This window comes from Esox lucius, chromosome 11, assembly GCF_011004845.1.
Source record: "Esox lucius isolate fEsoLuc1 chromosome 11, fEsoLuc1.pri, whole genome shotgun sequence".
Taxonomy (NCBI): domain Eukaryota; kingdom Metazoa; phylum Chordata; class Actinopteri; order Esociformes; family Esocidae; genus Esox; species Esox lucius.
This window is the reverse complement of record NC_047579.1, coordinates 46740348-46768332: the sequence shown is the minus strand read 5'-3', so window position 1 is coordinate 46768332 and position 27985 is coordinate 46740348. Positions and strand designations below refer to the sequence as shown.

The 27985-nt window shown below is 44.2% G+C and overlaps 1 protein-coding gene across 5 annotated transcripts in view; it reads left to right on the top strand.

The window, feature by feature from the left end:
* Positions 1-27936, top strand: part of pde4a (phosphodiesterase 4A, cAMP-specific) — an 86077-nt gene extending 58141 nt beyond the window's left edge. For all 5 annotated transcript variants that reach the window (XM_020051199.2, XM_010900063.3, XM_010900064.3 and 2 more), the window contains 9 exons: positions 7632-7725; positions 12976-13148; positions 13325-13423; positions 14126-14290; positions 14425-14524; positions 21986-22140; positions 22253-22375; positions 22496-22678; positions 22891-27936. In XM_020051199.2, coding sequence (XP_019906758.1) covers positions 7632-7725; positions 12976-13148; positions 13325-13423; positions 14126-14290; positions 14425-14524; positions 21986-22140; positions 22253-22375; positions 22496-22678; positions 22891-23433 — 1635 coding nt within the window. In that variant the 3' untranslated portion in view covers positions 23434-27936. The remainder of the gene's footprint in view (positions 1-7631; positions 7726-12975; positions 13149-13324; positions 13424-14125; positions 14291-14424; positions 14525-21985; positions 22141-22252; positions 22376-22495; positions 22679-22890) is intronic.
* The last annotated feature ends 49 nt before the right edge of the window (positions 27937-27985 follow it).

The window sequence follows — 27985 nt, the reverse complement described above, 5'->3', positions numbered from 1 at the left end:
GTGTTGTGGATGTCCTATGTTTTCCCCATTACCATCTGCTGACCCTGTTGTTTTGACTGAGCTCTCTTGACCGCCGCAGTGGCTGTGCCCTTGTCAACCATTTTCTTGACTGTGTTGTCTTGACTATGTTGTCTTGATTGTGCTGTCTTGACTGTGTTGTCTTGACTGTGTTGTCTTGACTGCTGTCTTGACTGTGTTGTCTCGACTGTGTTGTCTCGACTGTGTTTTCTTGGCTGTGTTGTCATGATTGTGCTGTCTTGATTGTGCTGTTTTGACCGTGTTGCCTCGACTGTGTTGTCTTGACTGTGCTGTCTTGACTGTGTTGTCTCAACTGTGTTGTCTCGACTGTGTTGTCTCGGCTGTGTTGTCTTGATTGTGCTGTCTTGATTGTGCTGTTTTGACTGTGTTGTCTCGACTGTGTTGTCTTGACAGTGCTGTCTGGACTGTGTTGCCTTGACTGTTATGTTGACTGTGTTGTCATTACTGTGCTGTTTTGACTGTGTTATCTTGACTGTGTTGTCTTTACTGTTATCTTGACTGTGCTGTCTTGACTGTGATGTTTTGACTGTTGTCTTGACTCTGTTGTCTTGACTGTGCTTTACTTAGGACAAAAACAATAACAAGATATTCCCCACTGTCTGCTCTTGTTTTGATAGAGTATAGATTTCAGCAACAGGCTTTCTATTACTATTGGCTAAATAAATTAATATATATGGTAGCCTACGTTGATGGAAAAAGTGAAACTGGTTATAATAAACGAGCATCACTGTAATTGTAATGAACAATGAGATGAGCATGAAAAGTCTCTCTGTTACACATCATATTTCCCTGACTGTCATTCAGTAATCAGAGGTCTGATGATGCCCCCTCAAAGCTTCAGCATGGCATCTTGTGTTCCATCAGTCAGGGGTGATGTGGGAATGCCTGGGGTCGGTCTCTGTGTCCCGGCACTGAGGATGTATTGTGCTTGGCACATCATGACTCAGCAGAACTGTAGTAAAGCAATGGAGCAATCAAGCCATCTATCTATCTATCTGTTTGTCTGTCTATCATATATCTATCTACGTGTATATGTATCTATTGTCTTTTAAACTATCTATCTCTATATCTAATCTATCAATCTATATTTGTATCTCTTACTGTTTGTCCGTCTGTCTGTCTATCTATGCAGTGCTGCTTTAAAATATGCAAACCCTACAGGGATGGTCATTTGATTCATATATATTATTAAAATAAATTCATAAAATCGTGTGCAAAAATGTGTAACTCTTCATTCAATAGCTTGTTGCACATCCATTAGCCTCTATAACTCTGAGTAAATTTCTCCTACTCACACAAATCAGTCTCTGACATCTTTTTTGAGGGATGTTTGCCCAGTCCTTCTTACAGGACTAAGACAATTGAGTGGGGTCCGATGTCTAGATCTTGGCTTCACCAATCCAAAACACAAATTATCTTTCTCCTTAGCCATTCTTTGGTAAATTTACTTGAATACTGTGGTCTTTTTTTTGTTGGAAGACCCTTTTTCAGTCCAGCTTTAGCTCGTTGACTGATTTCCTGATGTTCCCTTCAAGAATCTCCTGGTTTACCTCTGAATTCATGGTTCCCTTGATGATGTGCAATCACCGAGGACCAGAGGAGGAAAAGCAGCCCCAGATCTTGACACTCCCACCACCATGCTTGACTGTTGGGATAAAAAAATGTCTGGTGGTAGGCAGTGTTTTTTTCAAACATAGTGGTTTGGATTGGGACCAAAAAGGTCAATTTTGGACTCATCTGTATGGACTTCCAGAAACATTCAGGTTTGTTCAGGTGGTCTTTGGCAAAGTTACGATGGGCAGTTTGGTTAGTTTTTTAGGCTCCTTCCTAGTTGCCATCCAATTAATGCCATTTCGATTCAGTGTATTTCTTATAACTGAGGCATGCACAGTAACCTGAGATGCAGCTAGAGTGGTCAGCATATCTCCAGATGTTATGTTTGGATTGGCATTTACCTGATTTATTATTATTTTGTGGCACTTGGAGATATCGTTGAAGGATATCCACTTTTTGGCCTAATTGCTGTTATGTTAAATGCTATCCTTTTGGAAATGATTTGCCTCACAGTGGGCTGATGGAGCTCAAATATTATTGAGATATTTTTATAGCCTTCACCAGACCAATGTGCTCTCACTACCCTCTTCCTTTTTTCCTCTGAGATCTCCTTTCCTCTCGGCATGGTGTGTTTTGCCTTCACCTGTATGGGTACTACCAAACTGATCATGTTTTATTGTCTCTATTTATCAGAGACCTGCCCAGACCTTTACTCTAAGGATCCCTCTTTTGAGTGGTTTATTTGGTACACAATTATTTACCCACCTGATTCTACTACAAAAATGTTAATGTCATCTTCCTGTATTGTCCTGCATGGGCTAATGAAGATTCAGAATAGAGAAAAAAGGGTATTCAGCACAGTCGTCAGATAAGTTAACGTTAAGTAACCTATTTCTGAAAGTCAATTGAATCACCATTGAAATGGCTTAGGTTTGGCTGTAGTCAATTGCCTAGATTCCCTCACTGTCATATAATGTACAAGAATATGGTCAAGTACTGTGTAAAGAGTCTCATCAAAAATCCTTGTTCTTCTTTCTTCTCCTTTCCCTCGTCCACCTACTCTCCTTTGTAACCTTCCTCTAACTCTCTCTGATATTGTTATCCAATGCTCCAAAACATATGTGAGCTACGTTCTTTTTATTCATGCCAACATCATGATTGCTTGTTGACTAATAGGCTTGTTAGTGTTTACACCTCAACAACTGTTTATTGAGTCTTAGATTCCAATGATTTCAATTTTGTTATCGAATGGCAGTGTTTTCTACATGAAAACATGTTCAACATTTTGCTTTACAAAGAGAGTTACGTGTAGCAACCCATAACATAAGCACTATTCACCCGTTTCCACACTTTGTGAAATGGGCTAAGTAGTCTTCCTTCAGAAATGTTGCAACATTATTTTATGTATATTGTTCATAGAACCACTTTTAGTTTGTTAGTGATTGTGAAAAACTGTAATAAAACCTGTTAAACATGCTCCCAATAATAGCAATACACCATAGAAAAACTATGCATGCACACTTACAGTGGATATAAAAAGTCTACCTGTTAAAATGCCATGTTCTTGTAATGTAAAATAATGAGACAAAGATAAATCATGTCAGAACTTTTTCCACCTGTAATGTGACTTATAACATGAACAATTAAATTGAAAAACTGAAATCTTTTGAATTAAACTAATACTTTGTTGAAGCACCTTTTGATTTTATTACAGCACTCAGTCTTTTGGGGTAGGAGTGTATTAGCATGCCACATCTTGAGGTGACAATATCTGCCCACTCTTCTTTGCAAAACTGCTCCAAATCTGTCAGATTGCGAGGAGATCTCCTGTGCACAGCCCTCTTCAGATCACCCCACAGATGTTCAATTGGATTCAAGTCTGGGCTCTGGCTGGGCCATTCCAAAATGTTAATCTTCTTCTGGTGAAGCCATGCTTTTGTGGATTTGGATGTGTGCTTTGGGTCATCGTGCTGAAAGGTGACCTTCATCTTCAGCTTTCTAACGGACGCCTGAAGGTTTTGTGCCAAAAGTGCCTGGTATTTAGAACTGTTCATAATTCCGTCCACCCTGACAAAGGCCCCGGTTCCAGCTGAAGAAAAACAGCCCCAAAGCATGATGCCATCACCACCATGCTCCACTGTGGGTATGGTGTTCTTTGGGTGATGTGCAGTGTTGTTTTTGCGCCAAACATACCTTTTGGAAATATGGCCAAAAAGTTCAACCTTGGTTTCATCAGACCATAACACATTTTCCCACATGCTTTTGGGGGACTTGCAATTTGTTTTTGCAAACTTCAGCTGGGCTTGGATGTTTTTCTTTGTAAGAAAAGGCTTCCGTTTTGCCACCCTACTCCATAGCCCATTCATATGAAGAATACTGGAGATTGTTGTCACATGTAGCACACAGACAGTACATGTCAGAAATTCCTGCAGTTCCTTTAATGTTGCTGTAGGCCTCTTGGGAGCCTCCCTGACCAGTTTTCTTCTCGTCTTTTCATCAAGTTTGGAGGGACGTCCAGTCCTTGGTAATGTCCCTGTTGTGCCATATTTTCTCCACTTGATGATGACTGTGTTCACTGTATTCCATGGTGTATCAAATGCTATGGAAATAATTTTGAACCCTTCTCCTGACTGATATCTTTCAACAATGAGATCTCCTGACTGATATCTTTCAACAATGAGATCCCTCTGATGCTTTGGAAGCTCTGCGGACCATGGCTTTTGCTCTGAGATGCAACTAAGAAAATGTCAGTAAAATCCTACTAGAACAGCTGAACTTTATTAGTGATTAATCAGAGTCACTTTAAATGATGGCAGGTGTGTAATGATTTCTATTTAACATGAGTTTGAATGTGGTTGGTTAGTTCTGAACACAGCCACATCCCCAGTAATATGAGTGTGCACACTTATGCAACTAGGTTGTTGTAAGGTTTTTATTTTTAATTTTCCCCCCTCGAAGATTTCAGTTTGTTTTTCAATTGAATTGCTCACATTATCAGTCAAATTACAAGTGGAAAAAGTTCTGACATGATTTATCTTTGTAAAGATAAATGATCTTTCACATCACAAAAACCTGGCATTTTAACAAGGGTGTGTAGACTTTTTATATCCTTTTTACACAACTGTACTTAAACTGTAAGGTGTGGTTCATTTAGGCCCAGTGGTGGTTCAGTTGTACAGGAAAACCCTTGATACAGTAAAATCACATTGACTCATAGCAGCCATGTTGTTTTAGCTAATGTTCTGGAAAATATGATATTTGAAGACATGGGAACCTTGATGCAGCAAACAAAGTTTTATGTCCAGTTCAGGAGTAACGTTTTAAAATCCTACGTATCTTTGGAAAAAATTGCATATTAGGGTGAAGTGTCTAATGTTGTCTAACATTCCCTCAATGTTGCCAAAAATGTAAACTCATAAATATTGTTTGCAACTTTAATTATTACAAATATTTCCCAACTTAAAACCAATCGAACTTTAAAATTATTGATTTTGAGTGTCAGAAAATGTTATATCGAAAACAGAATGATATATGTCAATATCTGTGTATCAACTAAATGTCTATCTATCTATCTATCTATCTATCTATCTATCCATCTATCTAATTGTCTGTCTGTCTCTCACTCTCTGTCTATACAGTGCTCTCCAGAATCATTGGCTTTCTTGTGAAAGATTGCAGAAAAGGGCTAGAGGCATTCATTGGATAAAACATCCAAATAGCTTGTTGACAGGGAAGTGCCATCATATTTTAGTTTTGTAGGTAGATTCCACCAACTTCGGCAGTTCTTGCAGTGTGATTAATGGAGAATGCATTTTTTATATCTCAAGCCATTTCCATACTGTGCGTGTGGGTAAAATACACCTGTATCTTCTTCTAGGCATGTTAAAAACAACATATATGATTTTGATTGGCTCAAAAGAAAAGCAGTGTTGTTTTAACCAGTGCAATGTTTCTTAAAAATAAACCTATGAAGCCACACATTCTATGGCACCTTTCTGCTTTCAGTTTGATTTCTGTCATTACATATTTTCAAAGCCATTTTTGCTAATCTTTACCAAATAATAAATTAATCTGGAGGGAAATATCTGCATCTTTAAATGAAATATCTATTTACAGTATGTTTATATATAATCTCTCAGTAGCTCCTTCAAAGTGATTTTGTACGTAGTCCTCTGCTTTTAGGGGGCGCTGTTTCTTATTAGGCAGGTGTGTTTGCACTGTTAGTAAATGTAAATGTATATGTCAAATCATCATGAGACGAATAAATCTGATCTAAGCAATCAAAGACATCGCCAAACATTGGGCTTTTCAAAAAGCTGTTTGGTACACCTGAAAAGTACCTAAAAGATTCTACACATTTCAGGGGTTGTGATGCGAATATTTACATGTACAGTACCAGAGAAAGTGTAAAGAAAAAGAAGTACTGGCATACCATCTCATCTGAGAAATATGGTAGAGGGGTGCTATGTACTACACATTATTTGTGGCAACTCAAAGTGTCTTCATTGATGATGCATCTGCTGACAGCAGCAACTGGAGGAATTCTGAAGCATATAGAAACATCTTATCTTCTCAGATACAACCCAGTGCTGCTAAACTCTCATTATCATTGTCATCTGTCTGTTGGGGTGACTTTTGACAACGGGAAACAAGACCTGTCTGTTCTAACAAACTGTGTCACTAATACCTTGTTAGACTGGAAAGAGGGATGATAGGGGACAATAATGAATGAATAAAAGGACAAAGTATTGAGTGAAACCAGAAGGAATAGAGAAGGTTGAGAGAGTGGGAGGAAGGACGGGCGGGCATTTGAGTAAGAGAGAGCAGGAGATGGAAAAAGCAGGAGAGACAAGAGAAAAACAGATGAAAGGAAAACAGAGGGGAGGAGATGATAGGAGAATAGGGGAAGACAATAGAAGGGGAGGAACAGAGGAGTAAAGCAGGGAGGAGAGAGGAGTGTTGAGGAAACAAGATGGGAAGAGTGGTCAGGAGAACACAGGAGAGGAGAAAAGAGGGAACGAAAAGAGAAAAAACAAAAGAAAGAAAGCTGTTTGGGGGGTTGACCTTGAGAAAGGTCACAGACACCTGCCTACTCGGGTTGTCACTCAAGCTACAGCCGCTTCCCTCCCTCCCTCTCATTATGCTACAGGACTGACTGTGAGGACGGATGTTGCCGTGGCAACCTCTCTGGTTGCCATGGAGATTATTATGTGTGAAGGATCAGCCAGTAGGACACAGACTTAGGGGTCTTGTCTGAATCCCACTGCACTTGCCTGCCCGTGACAACCTCTGTTTGCAACGAAACACATTCCACAACCGGCACTCCGGATCGGCTCATATTTCGTGGATATAATGACATCATCAGAAGCCTTTCGCAAAAAATTTATTTCCTGTCATTTGCGACATGAAGTGTGCAACCTGTGCATTCAGCATCGTGTTCTGCCCAGCATTCCAGCAGACATGCTCTTGTGCAGGCAGGGTGTGTGACATCACCAAAAGAAACAGAACATGATTTATAAAATGGCAGCTCTCCTACCACCGCTCCAATACCCTGTTGCCTTGCCAGGCTCCTGCGGTGTCTGCCTGTTGTAAACAAGGTCACGCCGTACCGTATGGATGTTGGATAGTAAACACGTGTTCTTTTGGATTTCTCTGTCATTATTATTCAGCTGTTTTATAATGCGTCAGCATCTAACAGAATTTGCCCTCAGTGAAAATAAAATAATAATATAACACGATTTCTGGAGTTTTCTTTTGTTCTGTTTTGAGCATGATATATAAATCCAGCATCGTCCTGCTGTACACAAATGAGACCGGTGCCTAATTTTTAGCCAGGTTGAGGATTTAGATCACGAAGAGGGCATTTGTCATTGTTTTTAACAATAAATGCTGTGTATTTACAAAGCAGCTTCTCCGGATATTTGTGTTTTTTTCATTAGTAGAGCTTTGAGTCCTTCATTTAGGGAGTCTACACACAGTCCTTGTTAATAATATTGTGCTGTGTCTCTGTCCATCTCTTTCTCCACCTCTCCCCCCAGTTTAAAAGGATGTTGAACCGGGAGCTTTCTCACCTTTCAGAGATGAGTCGCTCAGGGAACCAGGTGTCTGAATACATCTCGACTACCTTCCTGGGTGAGTCACATCAGTCACCTTTCACTTGACCTCAGTCTTCTCACTTCTATAGAACTGAACCCAGGTCTTTGTAATTAATGTACAGTATGTAATTCTGGTCAAGGTAATGCAGTATGTGGAATGACATTTAAAAAATAGGCTCATGTATCACTTGAAGGTCCAGAATAGTGTCTAATACCTAGAGGAAAAAAAACTGTTTCACAAAAAATGCCATCGATTTGTTTTAATAAAAAAAAAAGCAAAAAGGAAATAAAATAGAAAGGCTAGTCAAACGACCGGGAGGTCTGAAAAGACAGACTGAGTGGGTGGCAGGTACTAGGCTGAGTGAGCAAGGAGCTCACGCTGAACTACGTTGTTTTAATGGTTATGTGAGCAGGCTGCATTGGGATTATCTCAAGCAAAGTTAGTAAAACACAAAGCAACTCAAGCAACGTCGGAACTGCATGCAATATCCAGTCATGTCATACATCACGTTATGTTTTCACAAGGTACCAGTTATTTTAACTGTTAGGACATTTCAAAATAATCAATCTAGAATTTCTTTGGCCTGTTTATTTTGTATGACCCCAATTGGGATTGTAAGCATGGTTTATCACAATAGGAAGCTAGTTCTTCTTGGACAGTTTCATTTTCATACAGTAGGTTTATGATGACAGTCAATGATGTCAAGACATCTGTGTGAATTACAGGAAAACTGCTTCAGAATTTTGGGCAACCTTTCCCCTGCTTTTACCCTCCTTGTGGGCTGAAGACAGTTAGTCAGAAACAAACTAACACCTAATCCTGTTTCCAGATGTGGAATGTCTGGTGGAATAATCTGTCAAACTTGGCCTTGTTTAGCGACAAAGACTTTTGTAAGAAATTCCTGGTGTGATTGGCATTTGGTCAGCTTAGTCCACCAACTAATCATTTCCTACAACACATTTCCCCAAGTGTTTTGTTAACCCAAGTGCCAGTTTGCCAAGTTTTAGAAAGTGGCGTTGTTGTGGTGGGGCAGCTGTACAAGCACAGCTGAGCGGTTTGTAGATACAGTACTGTACTGACCTCAGACAGATGAAGGTAGTACTTGAACTGTGAACTTGTTTATCGTGATAAAATGTTACTACTACCTAGCTAATTGAAGGGACATTGCATTTGGGATTGTAGGCTACTATCTAGTTAGCTTCTCTTTTTGAGTATTTTGTGGCTGGCTCAGGCTAGACTGGATGTAATTGACAAGTGTTAGTTTACAAAAATAATTTGGAGCAAAACCTCAAAGTATGTTTACTGGCATAATTCATAAGATGACATACTTTACTAAGGAAGATCCCTACCATAGAATGGTACAGTCACTGCCACCAGGTCTAAGTAGTTGTTGTGCCAGACTTTGGTGGGTTGTACTGTTGTGCTCAAAAGTTTGCATACCTTTAGAGAATTGTTAATATATGTACCATTTGTAAAGAAAACATGAGTGAGCAGGCAAAACACGTCTTTTATTTCTTATGGGATTCACATTGAACTGTACTGTAGGTCATAACAGAATGGCACAATCATAAAACAAAACATGGCAACAAAGAAAAGAATGAACTGACCTCTGTTCAAAAGTCTGCATACTCTTTGTTCTTAATACTGTGTATTGCCCCTTTTAGCATTAGTGACAGCGTGCAGTCTTTTGTAATAGTTGTCTATGCAGGTGGTATAGCTTCCCATTCGTCTTGGCAAAATGCCTCCAGGTCATACAAAGTCTTTGGTTGTCTTGCATGAACCGCACGTTTGAGATCTCCCCTGAGTGGCTGATATTAAGGTCAGGAGACTGATGGCCACTCCAGAACCTTCACCTTTTTCTGCTGTAACCACTGGAGGGTCAACTTGGCCTTGTGCTTAGGGTCATTGTCAATGCTTCTTTCTAGCAACTCAACCATCTTTTTCCAGAGCAGCTTGTATTTCTCCTGAGGTTACCTGTGGGCTTTTCTTTGTATCTTGAACAATTCTTCTGGCAGTTTTGGCTGAAATCTTTCTTGGTCTACCTGACCTTGGCTTGGTATCAAGAGATCCCCGAATTGTCCACTTCTTAATAAGTGATTGAACATTTAAAATGTCACAGCTGTGGGAAATGTACCTTTAATCGCCATTTTCACCTATGTGTGTCACCTTGTCTGTAACAAGGCCAAACATTCAAGGGTATGTAAACTTTTGATCAGGGCCATTTGGATGATTTCTGTTATCATTATGATTTAAAAAGGAGCCAAACAACTATGTGATAATCAATGCCAAAATTTCACAATTTCTGCCAGGGTATGCAAACTTATGAGCACAACTGTATGCAATATCCTGGGGATGAGTATGGCTAACACTATATACAGATGACAGTGTAAAACGATGTGTGTATTTTGTGACAAACCGCTGTCAGATTTTGTCACCAGTTAAATAGTTTTGATTGTTTAACCTTGGCTAAATGACCTATGCCTTCAGTGTTGAAAAAATTTATCAAACATGTATCAAACAAAAACATCAAGAAAGATAACAGCACCACATAGTAGTTGCCAGTGACAGCAACCTCAACCCCAGCCTCTGGTATCCTAACCCCATCACATTATCACCAAAAGAGACATCAGAGGATTTGAGAGTGAAAGGTTTGTGATCTGGAAATTGTTGACTTTTATACTTACTGTACGCCGCTGAAAGAACAGTCTCAAACAGAACTAATAAAAAGACAAGAAAAAAGTGATCTCTCAAGGAGGATGTTTCTGTACAGTTTCTATATAATGGTTTTTAAGGGTACCACTCTTTTCAAGTTAAAATTCAATCTGTTGATTGAACTGTCACTGCAAAATCTTTCACTAATGCTGTTTAATGGTACATAATATTTACATTTGGCGGTATGAGTGCCTCAGATTTCAGAACATTTACATTTCGATTTTTTTTTTGTTACGTATTTAGTTACAAACCTTTTTAGTTACGTATTTAGTTACAAACTTATTATATATATATATATATATATATATATATATATATATAAATAAAAATGAAGTATCACCTCCCACATCAATTTACCACTTAAAAATCCATTGAAAATGAATGAGAAATGAAAAGATTAATTGAAAAAATTTGAAAAATGACAGTAATCTCAACTACCTATCTATGATAAGATTGTGTCAATGAACAATTCTAACCCCTGCCACCCTGCTGCCACCCCGCTGCCACCCCGCTGCCACCCCACTGCCACCCCCCTGCCACCCCGCTGCCAGCCCCGTAAATGTCTCCCCCAGAGAACCCTTCATTTCTCCTTTAATCCTGTAACTGTTTTCCTGAAGCTGTCTGCCTTTATTATCTCCTATCACCTGCCTGTTAAACCCCTCATTAGGGAACAGCTGTAATCCTGAGATTTGGAAAGTGTCTGCCTTCATTCCTCTTTTAAAAGGGATGGACAACCTAGACCCGAACTACTGCTTATTGTGCTCAGCCTGTCTAAAGTTTTTGAATGCCTAATCAACAAAGAGCAAACCTACCATCTTCAGACCCACCGTGTTTATTCTGCAGTTTGCTCAGCAAACTAGGGCTCCCAGAGTACTGCCTAGCTTAGTACAAAGCTTTTTTTTGCGATATCTATGACTGTTCATCACAGTGTCAATTATCCGTGGATTCTAACGAAGTGACTCTTGCATGAATGTCACTCACTCATCCACCTTTAAGGCAATGACAATATCTTTCATACAACTGGACCCTCACTGGATTCTGCACAATCAATCAATAATAGCCAACAAACATAAATACCCATATAACCTAACTTCTGTCAAGTGGAATCAAGAATTCCTGTTCTGCACCCAAGCAGCAAAGTATACCCTTGTAATATTACCATCCGGCCAGGCCTTGACTATGGTGTGATAGTCTAATAGCTTGCCAGTAAAAAGCCCAGTGAATGAGTTGTCACCAACACCTCTTCACTGTGATCTTCACACTAAACAATGTTAGACTCACTGGTACCAAATTACACCCCAACTAAACATAATCTCATTTATTAACATCTTGCACTCCAATAGTAATCTGCAGTCAAGTTGATACAGTATCTACAAGCCTATAATTCCAATTGTCCTCATTAATTTAAATTTTTCACTGCCAGTGACTGGAAAGAATTGCAAAATACCTTGAAGCAGTACACTTTTATTGCACCTTCATGTATATTGTCTATTCCCTTGTATAACTTGATCATTAGCATTTATTTTTACATTGTTCATCTGGTTTTGTGTGTTGTCTTATCATCTTGAAATCAAATGCCTCAGGCCAGGTTATGAGAGTTAAGAGGCTAGTGGCAACTTTAACAGAGCTTTTATGGCCAAGACTGGGCAAGGTGTGCATGTGATATCAATATCCCAAGCACCACAAACTAAAGTTTTTGATATTGTGGTAAAAAGGAAGCCCTTGCATATGGAAGCCTACATTGAATCCTGTTTGAATAAGCCAAAAACACTCAAGAGATTCTGTAGCCTTTGGCAAAAAGTTTACTGGTCTGACCTAACTAAACATTTTGGCATGAATGAAAAGCATTTACGTTTGGCACAAACTCAACATGGCACATGAACTAAAGAACGTCATCCTTACTGCGAAGCAGGTCATAGTGGCACATGCTATGATGATATTTCTCAGCATTTGGACTGGAATACTTTTCAAAATAGAATGGTAAATTTATGTAGCAATGTATAGAAAAGACCTTGAAGAAATCCTGTTGTTTTCTGTAAGAAAGCTTGAATGGGGTTGAAATTTCCCCTTTCAGAATGACAATGAACTCAAGCGCATACCCAAACCTGTAGTGGAGTAGCTTAAGAATAAAAAGGTTGTCCTTGAGTGGCCAAGTACATGTCCTAACCTAAATTCTATAAAAGAAATGTGAAGCATGAGAACGATTTATATAAATCGATACTCTTCAAAAGCTTAAACAGTTCTGACAAAAAGATTGGTCAAATATTGCCAAAATGTGTAATAATAATAGTGTGTTTTTATCAGGCAAAGTTGTGTATATGAAAAGCATAATTGCATTTTACAAACAAAGCCCCAACACTTCACAAACAAAGACTCTTACAAATGGAGTGGCTGTTGTATGGAAAGGAAAACAGATATTAAAGTAAATACATTTTGAAATCTGCTTTTTATACAAGTCCATATTGAGACTCAGTGGGTCCCTGTGATATGGATGCATACTGTGTGGATATAGCACACCATAGGCCTATAGTAAGCATTAGATCCTCTGTCATGTGACCGTCATGCCTCCTCCAGATAAGCAAAACGAGGTGGAGATCCCATCGCCGACCCTCCGTGAGCGAGAACGGGACAAGCCCATGTGTCATATCAGTGGAGTAAAGAAGCTGACACACAGCTCCAGCCTGTCCATCAACACCACCATGCCACGCTTCGGAGTGAAGACTGAACAGGAGGATGCGTTGGCCAAGGTGTGTAGAAGGGGTCCCTTAAACAAACACCAAGACTCCCTCGACAAATAAAATGATCAGAAATGACACTTCAATGGATGGTCGAGTGACCGGTTTCAGTCGGTGTCAAATTCTGTATGTGTCGATGTACGAGGCGACTGAAGGGTATTCTGACTCTGATGTTGTCTTTTGACCAGGAGCTGGATGACTTGAATAAGTGGGGCCTTAATATCTTTCGTCTGGCTGAGTTCTCTAATAATAGGCCTCTCAGCTGCATCATGTTTGCCATCTTTCAGGTGGGTAAAATACTGTTGTTTTAGTAAGATAAATCTGTTGCATAACTATTCAACCCCAATAACTTTTTCATATTTTCTTGTACTATCTAAAATAAATGTAACTGCTATTTTCACTGATTTACAGAAATTGTTACAATGTCAGTGTTGGAATTAACTACAAACAAAAAAAACGGAAAAGACTTGATTGCAAACATATTCATCACCTCTGCTTTGAAAATGCCAACTGCCGTCAGAAGACACATAATTAGTTGAATAAAGTAATAACAAATAAATGCAAAATGGTATGTGGGTGGCAGTCAACACTGCTCATCTCCCTGAGAATGCCGTCCCCAACATAATGCACTGAGGTGGGAGCATCATGTTGTGGGAATGGTTTTCATTGACAGGGATCAGGAAAGCTGACGGAGCAAGATGGATGGAGCGAACTATAGGAAAATTCTGGCATAAAACCAGCATAATTCTGCAAGTGACCTTTAACTGGGGCAGAGGTTCAACCGTTCAGCAAGTCACTGAGCCAAAACACACAGCCAAGCCTAAATTAAACTGGTTTAAAACATGACACTGCCAGAGGAATACTTATGCAACTCACTGTATTTGTTGTTGTTTTATGTTAAGTCAGACTGATTTTCGAGATTCTTCTCATCATGTATAGTACAGTTCTAAGTGTTTGGCCATGGTCTGCCTTCTCCCTCCTCTCTATAGGAGAGGGATCTGTTGAAGACATTTAGGATCCCAGTCGACACGTTTGTGACCTACGTGATGACTTTGGAGGACCACTACCATGCCAATGTGGCCTATCACAACAGCCTCCACGCCGCTGATGTCACACAGTCAACCCATGTCCTGCTGTCTACACCGGCCCTGGACGTAAGAACCACATCTCACCACACAGGGCTAAACAGCCAACAACCCTTAAAGCAAAGCGCACAGCTGCATGCTGCTAACTCAGTTTCCCATTATAGTCCTGTAGGGCAGTTACACTGTCTCTCTCTCCCTGTCAGGCTGTGTTCACTGACCTGGAGATCCTGGCTGCATTGTTTGCTGCTGCCATCCATGATGTGGATCACCCTGGCGTATCCAACCAGTTCCTCATCAACACTAGTGAGTCCCTACAGGGGAAACAGGAGACTGGACACACCGTGCACACAAGGGGTTGGATGAAATGACGGAAAGCACCTAAACATATAGCAGTATCAAGGACCTAATGAGGTGTAGGGCCACCCCTTTTGCAGTCCAGTCCTTCTTGGAATGCTGTCATGCAAGTTTTGAACTGTGTATCGTGGCATATTGCACCATTCTTGAAGTTCTTTGAGTGATGAAAGAGGTGGATATCTGCTTTGCGCCCTGTGCTCCAGAACTTTCCATGAGAGTTCAGTGATCTTCCGCCTGTGGTAAAATCACTATTGAATTCATTAAGCTGTGTGTGTAGGGGCATTATCATCCTGTAGTTTTGGAACATCGTGAGGGAACAGCGCTTGCACCGTAGGGGGCAAACCTGGTCCTGTAAAATGGCCTCATATTCCTTGGCCACTGGATGAACTAAATATATTAAAGATCAAAGTCTTTACTGTACATTATGTAATTCGTTGAGAACAAAATGACATAACAACGGTCAATAGAAACCAAAATCTCAAACCAACTGTGGGCTAGATTCAAACTCACAGTAAACAATTGAAATCACGGACAGTCTGTGGCACTACTTGGCGGCATCAGATGCACGATACATAACATCCCAGAGGTTCTCAATTGGATTCAGGTCTGGGGAACGTGAGGGCCAGTCAATGGCATCAAGGCCTTCATCATCAAGGCCTTCGTCTGACCACATGAGGTCTGAAGATGGGTCTGGGAATTTCATTCCGGTACCTAACAACAGTCAGGGTCCTGTTGGCTAGCACGTCTGAGCGACCCTCTAAGGATGTGCCTCCCCAGACCGTCACTGACCCACCGCCAAACCGGTCACACTGGATGAGGTTGCAGGCCGCATAACATTCATCATGGCGTCTCCCGACTCTTTCACATCTGTCACATGCTCAGTGTGAACCTGATCTGTGAAGAGAACGCACAAATGACGGACCTGCCAATTCTGGTGTTCTCTGGTGAGTGCCAGTTGAGCTACACAGTGCCGGGGTGTGAGCACAGGTCCCACTAGAGGACACCGGCCTTCACGCCACCCTCATGGAGTCTGTTTCTGACAGTTTGGTCAGAAAGATGCACACCAGTAGAGCGAGGGAGGTATTTTTTTAGGGCTCTGACAGTGCTCCTCCTGTTCCTCCTCGCACAAAGGAGCAGATACCCGTCCTGCTGCTGGGTTGATGCTCTTCTAAGGCCCTGTCCAGCTCTCCTCGTGTGACGACCCGTCTCCTGGTATCTCCTCCATGCTCTTGAGACTGTACTGGGAGTCACAGCAAACCTTCTTGTGAAGGCATCCCGGAGGAGCTGGACTACATGTGCAACCTGAATTGGCTGCAGGTACCCATTCATGCTACCAGTAGTGACAAGGACACAAGCCAAACGCAAAACTAGTCAGTCAGGAAAGATAAGGAGAGGGCAATTTTCTGAGGCCACCGCCTGGAAAACCACTCCCTTTTTGCAGGTTGTCTTACTGTTGCCTCGAGTGGACCTGTTGTCACTTTCATTTACATTTACAAAACAGGTGACATTGATTCAAGATTGCTTATGCTTTCAGACTGGACATATTGTTATCCCTGATGATTAATTGACTTGGTGTTATACTGTGATGATTACGTGTTCCCTTACTTTTCTGAGCAGTGTACATGATCGAGCAGAGCAATCATCGGACCTAATTCCATCCACGAGATGGCTCTCCATAGCATTATGGATCCCCCACCATGTTTAAAAGTTGGCTGCAGACATTGTGGGCACAATACATTTTTTGTCTTTTTCTGGCCATAAACCATTCCGGATGTTAGAAAGAGGATGAAAGATGACACATCAGATCGTATTACTCTTTTCTACTGCTCAGGGCTCCAGGTTTTGTGCTCCTTACACCAAGTTATACATGGTCAGCGTTCACTTGCAACCAGTTTTCCTTTTTTTCCGATACAATTTGACCATGTTCAGCATATGCTCTCTTGATTTTTGAGACTGTTCCCCTTGACACATAGTTCTGCAGTTTTTGCGACCCTTGCGCCTGTCACGGCTTCGGGGGTTGAGAGGAGCAAGGAGGAACCGGAGAAGGCGTGATGGAATGAAGGTTTAATGTTTCTCAGCGAGAGAAATCAGTACAGGTATAACAAAGCGTTGAACAGCTCTTCCATTTAGTAGAGACAATTACACACAAAGACAGGGGGAGCAGAGGGAACATATATACCGGGGGAAACAGCGATGATGAGGAACAGGTGCACAAACGAGACACAGGTGAAATGTATGATGAAGACGGTGGCGTCAGAAAGCAGGTGACGTCGACCGCTGGGGCCCGCCCGCTGCAGGGGGAGGTGAACCAGCAGAGGTCGCAGTTGTCACAGTACCCCCCCCCCTGACGCGCGGCCCCAGCCGCGCGACGACACCGGCCTCGGGGCCGACCCGGGGGGCGCGGAGCAGGGCGGTCCGGCCGACGCTGATGGAAGTCGCGGACAAGGACGGGAGCCAGGACGTCCTTCACCGGAACCCAGCTCCGCTCCTCCGGGCCGTACCCCTCCCACTCCACGAGGTACTGGAGGCCCCCCGCCCGGCGCCTCGAGTCGATGATGGAGCGGACAGAGTACGCCGGGGCCCCCTCGATGTCCAGAGGGGGAGGGGGCACCTCCCGCACCTCACACCCCTGGAGGGGACCATCCACCACCGGCCTGAGGAGAGACACATGAAACGAGGGGTTAATACGGTAGTCGGGGGGAAGGCGTAACCGATATGTTACCTCGTTGACTCTCCTCAGGACTTTAAAAGGCCCCACAAACCGCGGGGCCAGCTTCCGGCAGGGCAGGCGGAGGGGCAGGTCCCTGGACGAGAGCCAGACCCGGTCGCCCGGCCGATACACCGGGGCCTCCCCGCGGTGGCGGTCTGCATAGGTCTTTTGACGGCGGACAGCGAGCCGGAGGCGGGATTGTACTGCCTCCCATGTGCCCGCTGCCCGCCGGAACCAGTCGTCCACCGCAGGGGTACCGGTCTGGCTCGGCGTCCACGGCGCCAGGACCGGCTGGTAGCCCAGGACGCACTGGAACGGCGTCACGCCCGTGGAGGAGTGGTGCAGAGAATTCAGTGCGTATTCTGCCCACGGCAGAAACTCTGCCCACTCCCCCGGCCGGTCCTGGCAGTAGGACCGGAGGAACCTACCCACTTCTTGATTGACCCGTTCCACCTGCCCGTTGGACTGGGGATGGTAGCCCGAGGTCAGGCTGACCGAGATCCCCAGGTGCTGCATAAATGCCTTCCACACCCTAGACGTGAATTGGGGACCCCGGTCAGACACGATGTCCTCGGGCACCCCATAGTGCCGGAAGACGTGTGTGAACAGGGCCTCCGCGGTCTGTAGGGCAGTAGGAAGGCCGGGCAGAGGCAAGAGGCGGCAGGACTTCGAGAACCGATCCACAACGACCAGGATGGTGGTATGGCCCTGGGAAGGGGGGAGATCCGTCAAGAAATCAACAGAAATGTGGGACCATGGCCGTTGTGGAATGGGCAAGGGGTGCAACTTGCCCACAGGTAGGTGCCGGGGTGCCTTACTCTGGGCACACACCGAGCAGGAAGAGACGTATACCCTCACGTCCTTGGCTAAAGTGGGCCACCAGTACTTACCGGCCAGGGCGCGCACTGTTGGCCCGATGCCAGGATGACCGGAGGAGGGAGATGCATGCGCCCAGTAGATGAGGCGGTCGCGGACAGACGCCGGCACATACGTACGGCCCTCAGGGCATGTGGGCGGAGAGGGCTCGTCGCGCTGCGCTCCGGCGATGTCCGCGTCCAGTTCCCATACCACCGGTGCCACGATGCATGACTCCGGGAGCACGGGAGCATCATCCACTGGCCTCTCCCCCGTGTCATGCTGGCGGGACAGCGCGTCAGCCCCGACGTTCTTACTCCCCGGCCTGTAGGTGAGAGTAAACACAAACCGGGTGAAGAACATAGCCCACCTTGCCTGGCGAGGGGTCAGCCTCCTCGCTGCCCGCATGTACTCCAGGTTCCGGTGGTCAGTCCAGACGAGGAAAGGGTGTTTAGCCCCCTCTAACCAGTGCCTCCACGCCGACAGAGCTCGAACCACGGCCAGCAGCTCACGATCACCAATGTCGTAGTTCCGCTCCGCCGCACTGAGCTTCTGGGAGAAGAAGGCACAGGGACGGAGCGTGTTACGACACCCCGTCCGTTGGGAGAGGATGGCACCGAGCCCACAATCGGACGCGTCCACCTCCACGATGAACTGGAGCGACGGGTCGGGATGGGCCAGGACCGGAGCGGTGGTGAAACGGTGTTTCAGTTCCACAAACGCCCGCTCCGCGTCCACGGTCCACCGCAACCGGGTCGCCCCCCCCTTCAGAAGGGAGGTGATCGGAGCCGCGACCTGGCTAAAGCCCCGGATAAACCTCCTATAGTAATTAGAGAAGCCTAAGAAACGTTGCACGTCCTTAACCGTGGTTGGGGTCGGCCAATTACGCACGGCGTCAATGTGAGGCTCCTCCATAGCCACACCTGTGCTGGAAAAGCGATATCCCAGGAAGGACACAGACGACTGGAAAAACAGACACTTCTCGGCTTTCACGTACAGGTCATGCTCCAGCAGTCGAGCCAGCACTCTGCGCACTAACGAGACATGTTTGGCGCGGGTGGCAGTGAATATCAAGATGTCATCAATATACACTACCACTCCTTCGCACAACAAGTCCCGGAATACGTCGTTGACGAATGACTGGAAGACTGAAGGAGCATTCATCAACCCGTACGGCATCACTAAATACTCGTAATGGCCAGACGTGGTACTAAAAGCGGTTTTCCACTCGTCTCCTTCCCGGATACGCACCAGGTTATAGGCACTCCTGAGGTCTAATTTAGTGAAAAAGCGGGCCCCGTGCATCCTCTCCACCTCCGCAGAGATCAAAGGGAGAGGGTAGCGGAACGGAATGGTGATCTTGTTCAGCGCCCGGTAATCGATGCACGGGCGCAAACCACCGTCCTTCTTTTTCACAAAAAAGAAACTCGAGGAGACCTGTGACTTGGAGGGCCTGATGTAGCCCTGTTCCAACGCTTCCGTAACGTAGGCGTTCATAGTCTCCGTTTCGGTGCGGGACAGTGGATACACGTGACCCTTCGGGAGTGCGGCTCCATCAACGAGGTCTATCGCACAATCCCCCAGCCGGTGTGGTGGCAACACAGCAGCCTTGGCTTTGGAGAAAACCGTAGCCAAGTCCCTGTATTCGGGGGGAATGGGCACGGCGGGCGCACTGTCTGGACTTTCCACCGAGGTCGAGCCAACGGAAACACCCAAACACCTACCCTGGCACTTCCGCGACCACCCCGACAGACGTCGACTAGACCAGGAGATGAAGGGGTCGTGTAGGGACAACCAGGGGAAACCTAAAACGACTGGGAACGTGGGTGAGTCGATGATGTGAAATGAAATGGTTTCGCTGTGTCGGCTGTCGGTAATCAGGAGGAGGGGAACAGTGCAACTCGTGACCAGACCTGACCCTAGTGGCCGGCTGTCTAAAGCTCTCACGGGCAGGGGGGTGGCGAGGACCTGGAGGGGTATGCGTGACCGCAGGGCAAAAGACCTATCCATGAAATTCCCAGCTGCGCCTGAGTCTACCAGCGCCTTACACCGGGAAATCAGCGGAAAGCCGGGGAACCTAACAGGAACAGTGCACATAGAGAGGGAAGAGGTTAGTGGCGAATGTGCATGTGCTACCTGGGGTGACGCGGAAGTGCCATGCCTGTCGCCTCTCGACTCAGGGAGGGAGGTGCGGTGTGGTGCAGTAGTACGGCCTCGTCGCCCCTTGGAGGCACTCCGCACCTGCCCTCCCCGACGTCTGCCCGGCAGTGCAGCCGTCCCCAATTCCATGGGGACGGCGGTGTCAGGTTGGCAGGGTGGAACGGACGGGCCTCTTCCGGGACGTCCTCGGGCAGCCAGCAGGTTGTCGAGACGGATGGACATGTCAACCAGCTGATCGAAGGAGAGGGACACGTCTCGACAAGCCAGCTCCCTCCGGACGTCCTCGCGAAGGCTGCAACGGTAATGGTCGATTTGAGCCCGTTCGTTCCACCCTGATCCCGCTGCCAGGGTCCGGAACTCCAGTGCGAACTCCTGCGCCGACCTCGTCCCCTGCCGTAGGTGGAACAGCCGTTCACCCGCCTCTCTTCCTTCGTGTGGATGGTCGAACACGGCTCGGAAGCGGCGGGTGAACTCGGCGTAGCTGCCCTGGGTGGGCTGCTCGGTGTTCCAGACGGCGGTGGCCCACTCCAGGGCTTTTCCGGACAGGCAGGAGACGAGCGAGGTGATCTTCTGTGCCTCGGTCGGCGCAGGGTGCATCGCCTGGAGCGCGATGTCCAGCTGTAGAAGGAATCCCTGGCAGCGGTCCGCCGCCCCGTCGAAATCCCTGGGTAAGGGGAGATGCAGTGCCCCCATGCTCGGCGGCACGGCAGGGGCAGGCGGAGAAACGGCCGGTGCTGCGGGGGTCTGCTGGCTCAGCTCTAGGCGCTGCACCGCTTTTAAGACATTGTCCATTGCAGCGCCTAGGCTGGCCAGCATCGTTGAATGTACCTGGACCGCCTCCGCAACACCGACCTCGCCTGTGGCTCCCGTGGGCTCCATATCCTTGCTGTTGTATATTTGGTGTGTAATTCTGTCACGGCTTCGGGGGTTGAGAGGAGCAAGGAGGAACCGGAGAAGGCGTGATGGAATGAAGGTTTAATGTTTCTCAGCGAGAGAAATCAGTACAGGTATAACAAAGCGTTGAACAGCTCTTCCATTTAGTAGAGACAATTACACACAAAGACAGGGGGAGCAGAGGGAACATATATACCGGGGGAAACAGCGATGATGAGGAACAGGTGCACAAACGAGACACAGGTGAAATGTATGATGAAGACGGTGGCGTCAGAAAGCAGGTGACGTCGACCGCTGGGGCCCGCCCGCTGCAGGGGGAGGTGAACCAGCAGAGGTCGCAGTTGTCACAGCGCCTGCAATTTGGTCACCGATTATTTGACCTCCTTGGAAGTTTTCTGTGCCTCATGTTGCTTTGAAAACTCTAATATCAAAGTGCTAATTGTCAGACCTGTTTTTTTTTTTTTTTATACCTACATACTAATTAGCAATCAACCTAATGTGATCCCTACAGCTGAATTTGTAATAGTGATTTTGTTATTTAGTCCACCTCCTGTACAGTCCAAGTACAGCTCACTAAAAGTCCAATTACTGTATTAGATCTACTGTTTAGTGCAGTACAGCTAATCCTGTGCAGAGAAAATGTCAGAGGCAGCACAGTATGATTAGAGGCAGAACAAAATGATTAGAGGCAGCACGGTATGATTAGCTTGGAATAATAATGTGAAGAGCTCTAGTGAAGTTTGTCCACAGGTATTCTGAGCCATGTTCTGTGCTCCCCCTGTCCTTGTCAGACTCGGAGCTGGCTCTGATGTACAACGATGAGTCAGTCCTGGAGAACCACCACCTGGCCGTGGGCTTCAAGCTGCTGCACGAGGAAAACTGTGACATCTTCCAGAACCTCAGCAAGAGGCAGAGACAGAGCCTGCGGAAACTTGTCATCGACATGGTCAGACCCCTGTCCCTAACCCTAACACTCACTAAGAGGCAGGGCTTAACCACGTTCTCCTGACCTTCCTAATGTTTGTTTAACGTTGACATCTTCCCTTTGCCCTGTCAAGGTGTTGGCGACGGATATGTCCAAGCACATGGGTTTGCTGGCTGATCTGAAGACCATGGTGGAGACCAAGAAGGTGACCAGCTCAGGAGTGCTCCTGCTTGACCATTACACCGACCGTATTCAGGTGAGCCTCCGCCTCATTCTCCGCAGCACGAACGTACCCCCACACTGTAACCGGAGATGGAGGAAACCTCCCAACACTCACCCCAAGCTGTTTCTCTTGACCGTATGTGCATACGAGCAGGTGCTGAGGAACATGGTGCACTGCGCAGACCTGAGTAACCCCACCAAGCCTCTGGCCGTGTACCGAGAGTGGACTGAACGCATCATGGAGGAGTTCTTCAGACAGGGGGACAAGGAGAGGGAGCGAGGCATGGAGATCAGCCCCATGTGTGACAAACACACCGCTTCCGTGGAGAAGAGTCAGGTGTGGAAAGACGGCCGCACATTTTAATGTCACTCACATTGGATCAAACAAATACATTAGCTTTAATACTTCAATGTTTTCCCAATAACTTCAATGTTAACTTGACGAATGTCGCACACGCACATCCTTTGGCTTTGTATTCAACTTGTTATTAGTGTGGAGTTAGATCATTGTGATCATTGTGATTGTCCTCTGGGTGGTGTGTGCTTTAGGTGGGCTTCATTGACTACATTGTGCACCCGCTTTGGGAGACATGGGGGGACCTGGTGCACCCTGATGCCCAGGACATCCTGGACACTCTGGAGGACAACCGGGACTGGTACCAGAGCACCATTCCTCAGAGTCCCATTTCTCCACCCCCTCTGCCCCTTGGCCCAGACAAAGGGCTCAACTCCCGCATTGACAAGTTCCAGTTCAAGCTCACATTGGATGATAACACAGAGGGAGGAAACGAGGATGACGACGAAGAAGAAGATGAGGAGGAGGAGGAGAAAACCACATCCAATCACATTGTGCAGGGCAACAGTCAAGGGGAGGAAGACAAGAAGGAGGAAAAAGAGGTGGGGATGATGCAGGAAAGGGGAGGACACATCATAAAGGAAGGGGATTTGGTGATGGAGGTGGAGCTGGAGAACCAGAAAAGGATGGTTCTTTTGCAAGCTCAGTCCAGGGTAGAGAGTCACTCTGACACAAGCCCCGTGGAGGAAGAGGATGAGGAGGAGGAAGACTCGTCCTCGCCAGCTGATGACACATGAGCTCCACTCTTCTCTCTCAGGCCACACCCGACATGCACAGACCCTGCCCATTCCCTTGTCCATCCGTATTCTCCAATGCCCAAACCCAAAACAAATAAGACTACATCAACAATAGACATTTAAATCTATTTTTCAAAAAGGGAACAAAAATAATATTGCTTAATGAAAAGCTATTCACACAGCAACTGTAGATTTGAAGAGGGAGCTGGAGGTGTTTGGACTGATGCTACTAGGAACTGCTGCCAGGACAGAGGAACATAGAGAACGCTTAATAATTAATGGGCCATGGAAGGCAGTGTAGCACTCAAACTGAAACACACATACATACACACACACATACATACACACACACACACACATACACACACACACTCACCCAAACTCAAGTAAATGCATTCATGCACAGGCAAAACACCACACTTTGATTAACAAAGCAACTCAAGACTACTCAAACAAATGTGTGTGTATGTTTGTGTTTGTTTAGGGGACTCTGATTGGTGACAAATCTCTTTGGAAAAAGCCATCTCTATATGGAGTATTACCTAGCGTCAGTCAGTATTAATAGTTCATGTTTGTTAGGATTCAACAAGAACTATGTTCTCTTCAGAAAAGCAACACTTCTGGGTGACTTATTTTCCATTTTTGTCGGAAAGAAAACTACAGACATCTATCTATAGAGGAGAAGTGGAGCAAGAAAAGGAGAAAGTTTGATATTTCATAAAGAAAGGAAGAGCGATGCTGTGATGAGGGGACCTAAGGGGCCCGTCCGCCTTTTTCCCTTTATGAAGGAATGCTACCGATGCAAGATGGCTGTGTGCCTTCCTGATACACCAGCTCCTGAAACATGGAGGTGACATGAAGCAATGCATCGTGGGACAGGAGTGTCTGCTTTTGTCTTCATTTTTGATTGTCTCTTGTTCAAAGATCTATCGTAACTGTTTATGATTTACTGTTAGTGTGGGTGTGTTTGTGCGCGCGTGCGTGTGTCTGTGTTTATGAACGAGAGTGAGTCAAACACTCAGTCCATTTCTGTTGTGACATGTTTTCAGCTGTAAGTCTTCCTTTGTTTCTCTTCAAGGTGATGAGACATTTCAGAACTCTTAGATAAGAAGCAGTCACTATCACTACACTATCACTACACTATCACTACACTATCACTACAGCTGCTTGTGGACACTTTCCTTCTGACACTTTTAACATATGAACATAATTTTAATTTTTTTTTTTATTTCTAAGGATAAGCCATGTAATGCTTTACAGCATATGTTCTGCCTATTTTCTATTTATTATGGTTTTTGCTAAATATGTTTGATGGATTTGGTTCATGTCATCAGCAGCATATATAACCCATTCTATCTTTCAGCCACACACTGTGTGTTAATTCACCTGTCTTTCTCACCTACTACTTCAGTTATGGGACATTCCATTATAATGGAGTAACACTGACACTCAGATTTTTCACTTAAAATTGTCAAACAAAAAACTGTTTCAACCTACCCATTCAAGTCTTTGCACATATGCTATTTTTAACAGTTGAACATTCGAATGGATATTTTACAAAAATATGTATTTATACAACAGTACTGATACAAAATGGGGTATCCAAATGACAGCATAACAGCAATAACTGTCATTCTGTAAAAAATACAATATTTTCTTTGTGTAAATGTGTTTTTGTAAAGTGTTCAGTCGATATTGTTAAAATTAGTCATTGTGCATAAAGTTGTTAGTTTGTTTAATTTTCCAATCATTGTCTTCAGTTTGAAAAACTTTAAATGTGAAAAATGGAGCCTCATGTCACTTTTTTACCATAGAATTGCCCGTGTCGCCAAAGCAAGAAATTAGAAACTGATAAGGGAAAAGGTGCTTTGACAAGAAAGATAGAGAGAATTGTGTCTGGGTGATTTCAGGTTTGGATGGAATGGAAAACAATGAGCTTGGCCATAAAGGAATATTTTCAGGCAGTCATGCACAACCATTCCTGTTATGTTTAAAGCTTTTTTGCCTTAATGTCAAATGCAGGATACATACCTGTTGCTATGTAGATTTATATGATGTATTCTAAATACCCTAGTATATTTATACCATGTCTGTATGCTTCTATGTGAGTGTCTGTGTTTCTATACACAATGTACCCAGCATCTGCATATGAAAGGGAACCATGGCATGGCCAATATTGAGAATGTGTTCTGTTATTTACGAGGGCACAGTAAATGGTGACATTTTGCTCCACTTTAGGGAATGCAGGTCAATCAAGCGATAAACATATACTGTAGATGTTGCTGACCAGATGTATAGAGTAAGTATATTTTCTCACAATAATTTTTCTGGTTGAAAATAAGGTCTTTTTGGGCTGGTTGAGGAAATGACTGAAATTATGTTAAATGCAAGTGAGACAGAAAACAGAGAGACAGAAACAGATAGGGAGAAATGGAACACTTCTCATCATAATGCTGTGTGTCATTACTCACTCAATAGCTTCACCATCCTGGCTGAGGTCGGGGTCATGAGATTGATCTCTTTGACTAGGAAATGTTCATAGGGTTAGGACAACTGAGCATAGCTTGTTTCTGCTGGTCGGTAACAAAGCTTGTCTGAAGAGCAGTCTGACGGAACAGCCTTGGTATCCGTTCTGTCAAGCGCAGGCCTTTAATGAGTGAAATGGAAATCCAATGTTACTGTCTCAGTGCTTGGAATAGGAGATTTCACATGATGCTTTCTCCCTGTCTTACCTTGAGGATATGTGGGTTTGTTTTTGTGGCTTTCTGTTTTGTCACGAGCTATAAAAACAAGTAATTGCTATTTTAACACAACACTGTAGCAATCATTTCTTATTAAGAGATTAATCAATTTATCAATTGCTGCCATTATTTTTAAATAATAATTTAAGAAAAGGCCATGGGAAATACCACAAGCGTTTTCTTTGAACAGTTAGTGTACAGTTTTTATTTTTGTATCATTCAGGTGGATGGTTTAGAAATGGAACGGTAATGACATTAAAAATAGAACTACTAGCGTTGTGAAAGCTTGTTTTGCATATCTTTTAATGTTGGATTGTAAATTATACAGTTATTCAGGTCATTATCATTGATCAATTTACCATGTTTAGTATTATAAAATAACTCAGTGACTAAAGCACTACAGACCACACCATTCTTTTCCTTCTCTTTCATAATCTCTCCTTTGTTCTTTGTTACCCCCCGTGTGATTTCAAATTGTATTCAGCGGATTAGATTCATTAGATGGATTGGATGAATCAGGATTAGATTAATCATCAGAATAATAAAAATATTTTGTGACAGCACTTTATTGTAGGGAGGTTGTAGGATAGACAATGTGGTTGAAGTAGTGTGTAGGTATGTGTTTGTTGGACGATTTGGTAGTTCGCCGACACTCATGGCTGCCATTGTACCTGGTTTCAAGGCTTTGTTTTTCTACTTCTATTGTGCAATTCCATGTTAGGTCATTCCATGTCGCCCAGGTCATAAACTATTCATAATCAATATGCCATGTAGGAGTGGTTATAAGTGACAGATGTGTGCTGATCCAGTGCTGTCGTGTTCATGAGCTAGTCAGAACTAGGAGAAAATTCACTGCAAAATCCCAAATCAACCCCTACTCCTACATTTGCACAAGTGTCCCAAAATTGAGGGAGCAAAGACGATAAAAGGTGTAGGGGCTAATTAGATCCACCAATGGTCTCATGTTTTTGCAGATTCACGCCAAATAATGGATTGGTGTGCCTTATGATATGATTTTCATTTGTTTACATCTGATTTCAAGACTTAGCATGTTCTTAGCTGATTTCGAGACTCCTAAATTACATGTTCAATTGTTGATGTTTATTTCTTCTGAAATGATAGGAGGGATTTGTAAATTAGAATTTGATGCTTGTTTTATTAATAAAAAGTCTATCATTAATTGCAACATTCAAGTCACAAGTGTGTCCCAAAGTTGCTGCTTTTATTTAACCCCCTAGCTACTCTGTGGAACTCACCCTCTGAGTTTTGTCAGCAGCACATGACCATGGAGGGCACTCTGAGCAAGTGCCCTCCATTTACAGAACAACTTGTTTCTTTGTAGTCAATCATGAGCTGCATTCAACAAATTAGCAAGTTGCCCAGTTCCCACCAGTATGTAAATGCAGGAAGTCGGTCTTAATGGCGCGTCAACATGCAAATCAGAATATGAAACTCACACCTAGCAAGTCGAAAATGACTGGCTTTGCATGTGACAGAGTTAGCAGACTAGCATGTGACCACAATGTGCAAGTGGTAAAAAACAAGGGTTTTGAAAGGCACTTTTCTTAGTAATTTCATAATGATTTTCACCACCCCTTCTTGATCACTTTAGTCATATTAGACTCATCTGAAAAAAAAAAATGCAGGCTTTAATTCATGTGTTACTTGTTTCACAAGTTAGGAAAATTATATAAACAGAAAAAAAACACCATGAAATGATTGTAATATTTGTAAATTATATTGCTGTAATGTGTCAAATGTGTCCAAGTTATTTTTTATTATATTATTTTTATGAAAGGTTTTTCTCTGAG